Raw genomic sequence first — 11733 nt, 5'->3', positions numbered from 1 at the left:
TGTCCCACACGCCATCAAACTGTTTAACTCCTCACTGGAGGGGAGAGGGAGGGGAGACAGGAGGACAAAGGAGGGGGGAACAACTAAGCTGTAGTGCCTCTCCACTTCACTGTGCAATTACCTTTTGTGCAATACTTTTTGTTAATAATCAGCGGTGCAATAGACTCCATACTTGAAATGTGCAATTCACTTGTATTTTTATTTTTATTTTATTCCTATTTATTCTATTTATCCCCTTTGTATATTTTATCTATATATGTCTTTGTATATATATATGTGTATATATATATATATATATAATATTCTTAACTCTCTAACTTCTGTCGGTGCTGTGCTTTTTTGGAAACCAAATTTCCCAGAGGAACCTACCCGAGGGATTAATAAAGTTTTATCTAATCTAATCTAATCTAATCATTAATATTAAAATCTGTAACATAATGTATTGTTTGGAGTTTAGTCTGTTACTGTTGCTATTTTTACCATTTCTTCTTGGAGCAACTGTAACGCACATAATTTCCTTAGGGATTAATAAAGTATTCTGATTCTGATTGTTTCAGGATGACCTGCTATTATCCAATCACACATCTGCTTACCTGCATCTTTTGCTCGTTACTCCTCCTCTTCTTTTCTATTTTTTCTAAACTGAGCACCTGATGGCTTTGAACTTTTCGTGTCCATCTTCCATTAGTTTAGGCTACGTTCACACTGCAGGCGATTCAGTATGTGGTCCTGAATCCGATACATATCTGATGTTTCAGAAAGCGACTGCTGTTTAAACGGTCAGGTCGCATTAAATCCGTCTTTTACGTCACTGACACAAGACAGACGCCAATTATCAGCGCCGGAGAAGACATGGCGAACGCTTCCTGTCCATCCGGTGAAACTGCTGGGAAGACAACGTTGGAGAAACGTGAACATTTTATTTGTACTGTATAATCTGCAGATTCTGACAGAAATCTGCAACTATCCTTTGAAGCAGCGCTCCTCTAAAACAGCAATAAGGATCATTATTAGGTTATTTACATTATTATGTAAATAACAAAATAACTTAAAGCAAAAATTGGGAAACGTGAAGTCTGAAGTCTTTATATTAAGGTCATCAGTCAAACAATACTGTTGCTCTGGGTCTAAACAGAGCGCGTTGTGTGTGACGTCTTCCTTTGCGGGCCGCTTTGAGCGTTCACACTAGAGCATGTTTGCTGTCGCATTTTATTTGTAGTGTGAACGAGCAGAAAAAAAAATCGGATTTGATCAAAAAATCTGAATTGAGCATCAAGACCTGGAGAGTGAACGTAGCTGAAGAGACTGATTTGATTGAGCCGACTGGAATGTGCTGCTGGAAACAGGGGAGAACAGTACGGACACTGACAGACAGGTTGAGCTGTCAGATTGTTTTACTGAGTACATGAACTTCTGTAGAACTTCAGTCATACCTACAAAGACTGTTTGCTGTTTGCACAACCAGAAATTGTGACCCTAAACACGACTGAGACCACAGAGTGTTCTTGTTATGGGTTTCTTTTTCTTTTATTGCGCTTGCACAATGTTTTCGGTTTGGCACCAATGTTCCTTTGGACTGTTCAGTTTTCCACCTGACTCCACTCTCCTGTCACCAGCTCCTGGCATCACTGAAAAGGGAATAAGCTGCAGCTGCCCATCAGCCTCCCTGGTACTGCCCCTCGACCCTGCTGCACCACACCTCTCCCTGCAGTGGGCCATTTGGAGACCCAAAAGTACAACGTGCAATACTAAATCTTTTTTTTTTTTTCACAAAATACAAATGTAATGGTTTTTACAAACAAGTCGTTAATACTATACTTACTGGCCACTTTATTAGGACCCCCTTTTCCCTTCAAGTGCCTTAATTCTTTGCATTTTAGTTTTAACAAGAAAACATTCCTCAGAGAATTTCACCATATTGACATTATTATTACATAATTGCTGGAGACTTGTCACCTCCACATCCATGATGCAAATATCTAATTCCACCACATTCAAAGGGTGCTCTATTGGATCAAGACTTAGAAGAACTTATTTTCATGTTTTAAGAATCAGTAGGCGATTATTTAAGATTCTAGATTTGGCAATGCCTTTTCCTGCTAGAAACATCCACACCAACAAGGTGTTTTCACACAGAGAACTGCTGCTCACTGGATAGCTTCTCTTTTTTGGACCATTCTCAGTAACCCTAAAGGAGACTGTGGTAAAATCAGCACAACCATGCCCTGATCAGTCATTTAAATGTTCTTTCTTACAAGGATACACATGCAGGTGATATGAAACTGCAATAATTTTAGAAGCTGCATTCCAAAATTAATGTAAAAACTAGACTTAAAGGGGGGGGGGGAAAGAAAAAAAGAAACAAAAAAATAATAAAATAATAAAATAAACTAGACTTACATCTAACACTAAGTCTTTTACAGCTTTGTTTCCTTAATGCCATAGCTTTAACGATCTATGGCAGGGGTGTCAAACTCAAATACACAGTGGGCCAAAATTCAAAACTGGAACAAAGTCGCGGGCTAACGTTAATATTTATTGAAAAAAAAACCTTCCTCCAGATATAAGAATGAATCTTTTCTTATGGACTCAAATACATTTTGCTGAAAAACTGAATATGGAACAAGCAAAGCTTAATACTAAACAATATATATATTAGCTGTATAATAGCAGTAGGCCAGCTCTAATAGTAATTTGGTATGGCTTCGCGGGCCAAATGTAATTAGGCTGCGGGCCAAATTTGGCCAGAGTTTGACACCTATGATCTATGGTAACTGTGTCCCCATTAAAAATGAAAAAGTGTAGACATGTCATTTGCACATAACATTTTAAAAGACAGTAAGATAGAACTGTAACTTCATAAATACAGTTTTTTAAAATGAATCTGACCTTCTCTGTACATCACATCTGAAGTGTTCTTTCTTGTCATGAAACCATGACATGACATGACATGTTGCACTTCTCAACACACTCTTTACACGTCAGTACGTATATAACTCTACCTGTCATAATTGTAAACGGTCTGTATTTGTAAAGTGCTTTTCTAGTCCCTAAGGACCCCAAAACCCACTTTACACATCCAGTCATCCACCCATCACACATTGGTGATGGCAGCTACATTGTAGCCACAGCCACCCTGGGGGGCACTGACAGAGGCGAGGCTGCCGGACACTGGCGCCACCAATAGGCAACGGGTTGTGTCCTTGCCAAGGACACAACGACCAAGGCTGTCCAAGCCGGGGCTCGAACCGGCAACCTTCCGATTACAAGGCGAACTCCCAACTCTTGACAACTCCCAACGCCCCATAACATTGACATGTAAATCCTTTCCAGCTCTTTTTAGCCAGTTGCCTAGATTTCATGTCTAATTGCAATGCAGGCTACAGCGTTGGCTGGATTTGGTGCAGGAAATCCTTTCTTAGTGTCCTTTGATATAAAATACCTGGATGTTAGGCAAGAATAAGTCACTCCATAATATGGCCCGCGCCCCGGAAAGTACAGGGTACTTAAGATGTAAGATGGAAAGTATTGTTTGATTTTCTGGAAATTTACCATGAAATAACCCAGTACATAAAACTACTGATGCAATTATTTTATTGTTTGGTGTACAAAAGCGACTGCCTGTAATTACAGGTACTTGTGGTCTCACAGTGTAATTATTTTATTGCTTCCTTCAAAAACCTCACTTGTTACACAAAATTACGTGGAATTTACAGGCTACTTTTGCCTTAGTCGTGGGTCCAACAGTGTAGTTGTTTCATTGTTTCACAGGTCTTGCAGGTGACTCCATAATACGCCTCGCATCCCAGAAAGTACGTTGTACTTGTTGAGCCTTAGTGGTGGGTCTTACAGTGTGATTGTTTCACTGTCTCCTGCAAAAACCCGACTCGCTGCCTGCAAAATGTGCGTAAGAACTTGTGCCTTATTTGCAGGTCATGTTATAAAGTGTTACTGGAATCTGTATTAATGCATGATGTATCCTCCTCTATGCAGCTCTGCAGCTTTTTGTGAAAACAGTCTTTGAGGGCATTTGTAGTTCCATCTGTTATTATGAAAGACATTGATATCAGGTGTCAGGAGGCAAGTTAGGCTGATCCATAATCTGCTCATCTGCTTATCTGCTGGGTGTTTTATCAACATACTACTCTAGGCAGATTTATAAAGTGAGAACAGTGGCACCCTGCAAGAAATTCTTATGAACTCAGGCTGTATAAGATCTCTAAATTAGATATCATAGATATTTAGTATTAAACAAATCTTTTCTGCCCTGTTCCACGTGCTTGGGGTCTTGGCTTATGCACCTTCTCAAAGGTCACATTGACAGTACAAGCTTTTTCCTTCTCCTTGTGTTTAAAGTACCAATATTGACACTGATAAAACAGCAAAAGAAACCTCACAAGATAGCTTGATTGTTCTGTAAATGTCTGCTGAGATCAGATATGGACCTTTTCAGAGTTTATCCTCTGTGGACAGCATTAGAGGATATTTTCTGGGGCAGTGGTAATCCTGTGTTAAGGACAAAGAAGGGTTAACATCTAAAATTACATAATCCAACACATATGGGATCCTTAACATGGCAGAAGAGTGTTTAAATAGATTTCCTGTCATGTCAATATTTATTTAGAATTTCTTTATCATTTTAAGGGGTAGAATATCACTTTGGTGGCTACTTTTGGACTGTGTGCAACCGATGTCCCAGTATCAGACTTTGGGCTTTTGCCACCAAGTTAGTGTATGATGAAATGGTTTATATGAGCACAGGTTTTCTGATACTTCAGTGCAAAAAAGTATGCAGATGTCATTGTAGAAGACTGAAATCTATATATCTGCCAGAACAGCCTCATTAGCTTCATCATTTGTCTGACGTTTGGCTCCATCTAGTGTTTAGATGTCAGTCCAACAAGACATCTTAGTGTTAACTCCAAATCAGCACACAGTAGACACATGTGTCTAATCAGGAGCTACTTAAGATCAGGTGTTGATCCCCACGTCTATTTCATTTGTGTTTGCTCTGTCAGTTAACCATTCAGGTCCTTGACAAGGTAAATTGATATATATGTGTATATATATGTATATTTTTAAAAAATGTATCAAAGCTGGATTTTTGAATGGTTCTAGTATCACAGTGACTGATGAGCTTTTTCCATCTGCTGGTTTCAAGGTTCAGTCTTTTGGTTTTGTGTTTCTGACTCATTTATTCTCTTGGTTAGGCTTGGATAGAAAATGCTGTTTATCTTTGCAAATGTGTTCCATTTTCGTAGATCATCCCATTGTGGGTCCTAAATCTTACACTATAGCTTGTCTATGAACACTACTGTCAAGCCAACTTGTGTATTTCTTGAACTGTTAACCTTCTGAACACTTAAACCTGATGCTGCTCCTTGCAGAAATGTTAAATTGACAATGGTGCACAAGTTTTACAAACACACAGCTTCAAACTAAATGAAGATTTGGTGCCATAGTAAGGCTTTGGGCCATATCAAATCTGCTATAGATCCCACTGGGTTGAGAGATGATGGTGCAGGTTTCTCTCTTTCCAAACCAGCTCATTTACTCTCTCCTTGCATGTGGTCATGTTTCTGTATGTTGCTGAATGAAGAATAATGACCTTCATTCCCAGTGTGTAATGTCTCTAAGATTTGTCCTACAGGTAGTAAATGTCTTTTTTTTTTAACTGTTCCTATTAATCCAACAGACTCATAACTGACACCCCTTCCATGTAGGTTGACTGAACATGGCAGCGGTGGTTAACACGCCTCCTCTGGCTCCTGAAGGGCCAAGTGGAGCGAACCCACACGTTCGAGTTAACGCTGACGTTGCAAACTCTGCACAGCAGGATCCAGGACTACACAGCACCAGCCAAGATCCTGGACCATCTCATCCTCAACACCCTGTCTTTCCTAGACCTCTCTTTTATGTTCATGCTCCACCTCTACCCCCGTTCCTCCAATACCAGTGGCCCATGCCCTTGCCTTATAATCCCTTTCCAGGCTTCCTAGGCATGGGTAAGTTGAGAATTTTCATTAGTTTATAAATATTTTACATTGGTGCTGTGCCTATGGGCAGAAATTGTGGTCATAAATAATTAGTACTTGGAAATCAAATGCGTATTTGTGAACTGGGGTTTGTAACCTTGTAAGCCAAAATTTTTGCATTTTATGTTTGCGTATCTGTAGATGAAAATTTGTGTGGGGTCTGGTTGCACATGCAAAGCAAAAGAACTACGTGTAAAACTCTACGCTCAAGTCCCTTCACTTGTGTGCTAGTTTAACGTTACAAGAATAAATCTTGTTCTTCATTTTGAACATGGAGGATGTCTTTATAAATATCCCACAGGGGTCATACAAGCCTTTCGGTAGCTGTTGAAAGGGTAAAGTTTTGTTATATCAGTGGCTAGAAATACCATTTTTACTTTAGGATTAGAATTTGTTTATCGCTAATTCATAACGAAGAAAGCTTTGTAACTATCCCCACTAGTGAAGACTGTCATTTCCACAACACTGAAAATGCTGGGTTGGCATGTAAAAGGTAGTGATGTGTGGATCGATATTGAAACATCGATTCCTCCAATACCAGTAATTTATGTTCTAGAATCGATTCTCATATTAAAATATCGAGATTTTAGTACTTTGGGATAAATTTGCAGTTTTTCATTAACAGGAACAAAGTGGAAAGAAACTATCATTCAGATCGTCTAAAGTGGAAGGAACTACTTCCTCTTCCGTCTTTCATAGTCATATGCGTAATACGGCTGTATAAATGTCTCAGCCCCTGGCCTTAGTGGCAAAGTATAGTAAATTATTCTTTTTACTGAATCGAGTTTGAATGAGTCACTCACCAAAATGAATCGGGTTTTTTGAGTCAGTTGACCAGAGAGTGCAAAAAATTTACATTTTCACTCAAACTTAATGTTTCTTTTTTTCATGTAAATCCTACTGCTAAGATGAGTGATTGAAAAAGAAAAACAACTATTTTTATAGAGCAAAAAAAATTTAAGATTTCTAAAGGGAACATTTATTTTATTTTATTAGTATTTTCCTCAAATGTGTCAAATATATATTTTCTCATCTAAATGTCCACTGAGCTGTGAGCCAGGGGGCGGTAATGCGCCTTAACATTGGTTGCCAACCAAGAAGGTGTGTGTGTGTGTGAGTGAGAGAAAGGTATAGCTATATATACACATACATACACCCTCAAGTACGCGAGTATGGACTCACGTACTTGAGAACGGGCCTACGATTCAGCACAGGAAGGGAGGGGGTGAGTAGCTCAAATGTGCTGTTAGCATGTTAGCAGAGCAATGCTACTGTGAACTGAGGAGCTATATTGTTGATGTGAGCTTCTACTCAGGGTTTTTTCTTTCAGTTCAGAGCAGAAATGTTTCTGTTAAACTGGTGTTTTTTTTCTCCCCCCCCCCCCCCCCCCCCAAATTTCAATTATAAGCTAGATATATTTCTACTAATGAAATTAGTTTGCTAACAGCAACAGGGATGAGTCAGTTGGGCTTGTGAATCATGATTCACGAGTCGGTAAACTGATCCTCGAGTATTGAACGATTGGGTCATGATTCGCACATCACTATCTGGCATGCGCACTCACAACGATGGCTGAGCGTAAACGGAGTCATATGTGGACGTATTTTACCTCAGCCAAGACAGTAAATCATATCACAGAATATGATTATGTTGAGGAGGAGCGGGACAGGTGCTACTAGTCCTTTAGTGCTGCAGGCAGGCAACATGCTCAAATAGCGCACAAGTTCAGGTTTTTTATTTCCATATGATAATTCTGCATTATTAAGCAATAAGAACAAGTAGTCTGTCCTGTAATCATTATGAAGCTATATTATTACAATTTCATAATACAATTACATGTTGAATCATGAAATACCATGAAACATTAAGTTTTGTACAGTGTATCGGATCAGTATCGTCGATACCACCCTGAATTGTACTTGGGATCAGAAAGGAAATCAGTGGTATCGCACATTAGTAGTAAAAGGGCATTTATTCTTCCAGGACCTGAAGCTCAGTAAAGCACCTCTCCAACAGCCAAACCATCTGTTCTCTGATTGGATCGTTAAATTTGGTCAATGTCATGTCCATCACAATCAGCTGAAAGGAAGAAAAATCTGGTCAAGTTTTGTATGTAAGTTGAGTAACAAACAGCCAGGGAATCTGAGCGCAGAGTTTTACACGTATTTTTCTTTTTGCTTTGTGTGCAACTAGACCTTAATGAAAAAATTTGTAACTTATGTAAATATTTTTACACAAATATTCTCATCTACAGATGCACAAACATAAAACTTTCAGATATTTTGGTTTACAAGGTTACAAAACTCCGTTCACAAATGTGCATTTGATTTACAAGTACAAATTATTTATGACCACACTTTGAGCCCATACTGTACCCCTTGTGCGCTCTCTACATGTATGCATGCAAGATTCAGTCTTTCTAACATGTGTGAAATGGCTCTGCAGCTCCCATCATCACATACAGAGCAGTAACATGTTTATCTTGTAATTAAACTGTAAGCTGGCACTGTCTGTATATTATTCCAAAATGATCGCCTTCACTCATCTTTTTCTTTTCTCTTTAAGGATATGGTATGGTCATGCCCCCACTTCCCCCTCCCCCTTACCTGGAGTCTCCAGCTTACATTGTACCACACCCTCAGGTACAACCAGTCGACTATAGACGCCTGCTTCATCCCCAAGTCCACAGTCATGCTCCTTGTGGATCGTTTCAAAATTTAAACCAGACTCGCAGAATTCGCCTGCCTCATACTTCCTCTGTTAGAGAAACGGTGAATTCTGAGGTCCAGACAGAACCCATACACAGAGGTGGCTATGATGAGGGATGCCCAACTCTCAGCTCAGACTCTGGACGTGCAACTGCTTCCAATTCTCCTTCATCCTTAAGCTCTGGTTCCCAAAAACAGGGCTTAGCTGAGGTTGAGACCTATATTATGGCCAGTACTGAGGCAAAAGAACAGGTGAAAGGGGCTGGCACAAACAGAGTCATACATGACTGTCACATGGTGCATCCTACAGGGATGACTGTTCAGTCATCTAGAAGGGCAACTCAAGAAATGCAGGGATGTAAGGATGGTGCTGTTCAGGAGTCCTCTCTTATCCCTCCTTGCAGAAATGCACATTGCAACATGTGGTCAGTGAGTTCTCAGGAGAGCATGGGGCCAGTTTGTAGCTCTTCTCAAAAAGAGGATGAAGTCAAAGAGAGGCGCATCTCTGTTCCCGACATTCTAAGCTGGGGAGGTGATGCATCACAGAAAACGATGACGATGGCAGCTGAGGCACTGCTTCAAAATAATCATGAGAGTCCATGTTATGAAAATGAAAAGGCTTTTTATCAAAGTCCAAGTAAGCCAAAGAATTATGCAGTGGTGGTTAGGAGTGCTGATAATGTAGATACCGAAGTTATTTCAAGTTCTAAGGACGGTGAAATGATCTTTAAGATCCTCAAACTTCCTTCTCTTTTAGAACCCTTTTCACTGTCAAGAGATGCAGATTCTGGTCTACTTGTTAGACCTTCCCTATCCAATGGAGATGAAATTCTGCAGGCACTAAATGCATGTGAGCGGCATGAAGAGCCTACAGAGACCACTCCAAAGCACACATTTTTAAGTAGATGTCAGATGAATAGAAAAATTAATGAGTCAGTTTGGTCTGTGGAGTCTCTAGCGCCTTTCATTCCTACCAAGGAGTGGCTACAGCAGAATAGTGTATTTGAACCTGAAGTCATTGTGGAGATGGAGAGGGCTGACAATGGTAAATGGTCAACCAAAAAAGATGACCTGATTGGTTCATTTGCTAAAGAAAGAAGGCAATCTTCAAGATTTTCTTCTCCGGACTCTGTTCTGGTGTCAGAAAGTGTTCTTACTTTTAGTACTCCAGCTAAGAAGCAAAGTCCTCCAACGAACCCAGACATGGTGTGTGAACCTGAAGTCTCTGAAACAAAAGGAGCTGAAGAAAGCCAAAGCACGGTTCCTTCAGAAAAGCATCCTTTAACTTCACTTACTACCCTGCAGGGTATGATTTTAACTGCCGCCACTGATGAAGAGATGAATGACCATGGGTCTTCAAATCCTGAGGCTAACCAAAGCCCAAACCAGGGAACTCTTATATTTGAGCAAGAGGAGAAAAGCTCAGTTGAGCGAAAGGAAACTTGCCTCATTAACTCCGCAGCAGAGGACAAAGTCTCATCCACTTCCCAAACGACTCTCCAAAATGACACACAAATGGAGGTGGCGACTGGCGCACAAAAAGTAGATGGTCAAATGAGAAATGTGGAACTGGGCGTGCCAACAACTGACCAGAAGATGGCTCAAGTGACACCATCAAAGGGAAATTTAGTAGACTGTGCAATCCAGTGTACTGAACTACAGGGTCTGAAGTGTTTATGTGAGGAGTTAAAGGGAGGCGTGGGATCAAACAGAAAACCTCATAAATATCCAGGTGGTCTGATTTATTTAGTTTTAATTGTTTTTTCCTTTCATGTGGGTATAGTGCTCTAATTGTAATTTATCTCCTTAGACTTGAAAAAGGCAAATGATGGAAAAGCTGAAGTATTCTGCAATCAGAAAAATTCAAAGAGGACTGGTCAGTGGCGAAACAGAGGTCCAGGTAATGAGATGCAAGCGTTACATTAAAATAATCATGGGTCATCTGAAGGCCTGCCCAAAAAAGTAGCTTCATGCCCATGGTGAGCAAGTTTGCTGCACACGTGCAAGGCAAACTTTATTCTCAGATGGCCTTAGCTTCAAGTCTTTGATTTATATATTTGACAGTCTGACCAAAGAAATCTTGGCGTGCCAGATGAGACTCCTTAATTTGGGAATGCACTGTTGTATACTGTACCTAGAACGACGCACTGTACTTTAATAACCTGATGAAAAATTGCAGCAGAATGCATCTGGGCTAATGAAAGAGTGGCCATGTAGGACCGGTCATTCGTATTAACTTAGAGACAACACTACTTCTTTGTTGACAGAAAAGCATAACGGCCAGCAGGAAGACTGCAGTGGATACGGAAGCAGACCTGGGAAGTTGAAAGGTGAGTCACTAAATGATCCTGGCTTGTCTTTGGATGGAAAATTGTGCTCACATGATTTTAAAGTTGAGTACCAATTGGTCATTTTGGTTTGTGTAGCTGATCGTGTAACATTATCAATAATTATGCAGTAACTTCACAGCTCAAACTGAGGTAAATATTGTGTATAAAATAACGTTTCACTACAGTTCTGTCACAACATCATTAACTTGATATCCTTAATGGTGGGCTGATGGTAAGCTAACAAAGGTTGGACCTGGTTAGTAGACTAGTCGATGGTTTGATCCTCTGGTCTGCATGTCCAAGTATCCTTGGCGTGGTTGTGAATGTTGGAAAGTATTTAGGCAAAGATAAAAGTACTGTATGAAATTGTGAAGGTTAAGTGTTTAGAAAAAGAAAGGGGTGCCTGAATGAAAACAAAGCATCTTTGCATAAGAAACAGCCTGAGTGCAAAGTCAAAGTGTTTGGTGTCAGTTTACCACAATTTCACATCTTACTGAAGTTTGCATTGGTTATTCCTCCTTCAGGTGGGAGTGGAAGGTACCCACGGTACTGACAGTGACCACACTTCAACACAAGTCAACACTTGGTTTTTGTTTTTTAATTTAAATTGAATATTAAAAAGTTTCTTACTTTTCAATAAAAGCATTGTATTAAACATGA

General features: G+C 39.9%; 1 protein-coding gene across 2 annotated transcripts; it reads left to right on the top strand.

Moving 5' to 3' along the window:
* The first annotated feature begins 4929 nt into the window (after nt 1-4929).
* LOC146498437 (uncharacterized) lies at nt 4930-11733 on the top strand. Of its 2 annotated transcripts, XM_085142175.1 has the most exons (7): nt 4930-5042; nt 5724-6005; nt 8601-9380; nt 9501-10475; nt 10554-10643; nt 11011-11073; nt 11598-11733. In XM_085142175.1, exons 2-7 carry the CDS (start codon nt 5735-5737, stop codon nt 11624-11626), a joined length of 2208 nt encoding a protein of 735 aa, XP_084998301.1. In that variant the 5' UTR covers nt 4930-5042; nt 5724-5734; the 3' UTR covers nt 11627-11733. The 2 variants fall into 2 exon arrangements, with proteins under 2 accessions (XP_084998301.1, XP_084998300.1); XM_085142174.1 differs by having other exon boundaries at nt 8601-10475.

The sequence above is a fragment of the Neolamprologus multifasciatus genome, chromosome 18 (genome assembly GCF_963576455.1).
Source record: "Neolamprologus multifasciatus chromosome 18, fNeoMul1.2, whole genome shotgun sequence".
Taxonomy (NCBI): domain Eukaryota; kingdom Metazoa; phylum Chordata; class Actinopteri; order Cichliformes; family Cichlidae; genus Neolamprologus; species Neolamprologus multifasciatus.
The sequence above is the reverse complement of the archived record's forward strand: the minus strand, read 5'-3'. Positions and strand labels throughout refer to the sequence as shown.

Bases quoted from the DNA above. Each gene is read 5' to 3' on its own strand.
- LOC146498437 (XM_085142174.1), top strand. From the start codon at position 5,735: ATGGCAGCGGTGGTTAACACGCCTCCTCTGGCTCCTGAAGGGCCAAGT. The intron at 6,006-8,600 runs GTAAGTTGAGAA...TTTCTCTTTAAG, and splicing joins TCCAGGCTTCCTAGGCATGG to GATATGGTATGGTCATGCCC. The intron at 11,074-11,597 runs GTGAGTCACTAA...TTCCTCCTTCAG, and splicing joins CAGACCTGGGAAGTTGAAAG to GTGGGAGTGGAAGGTACCCA.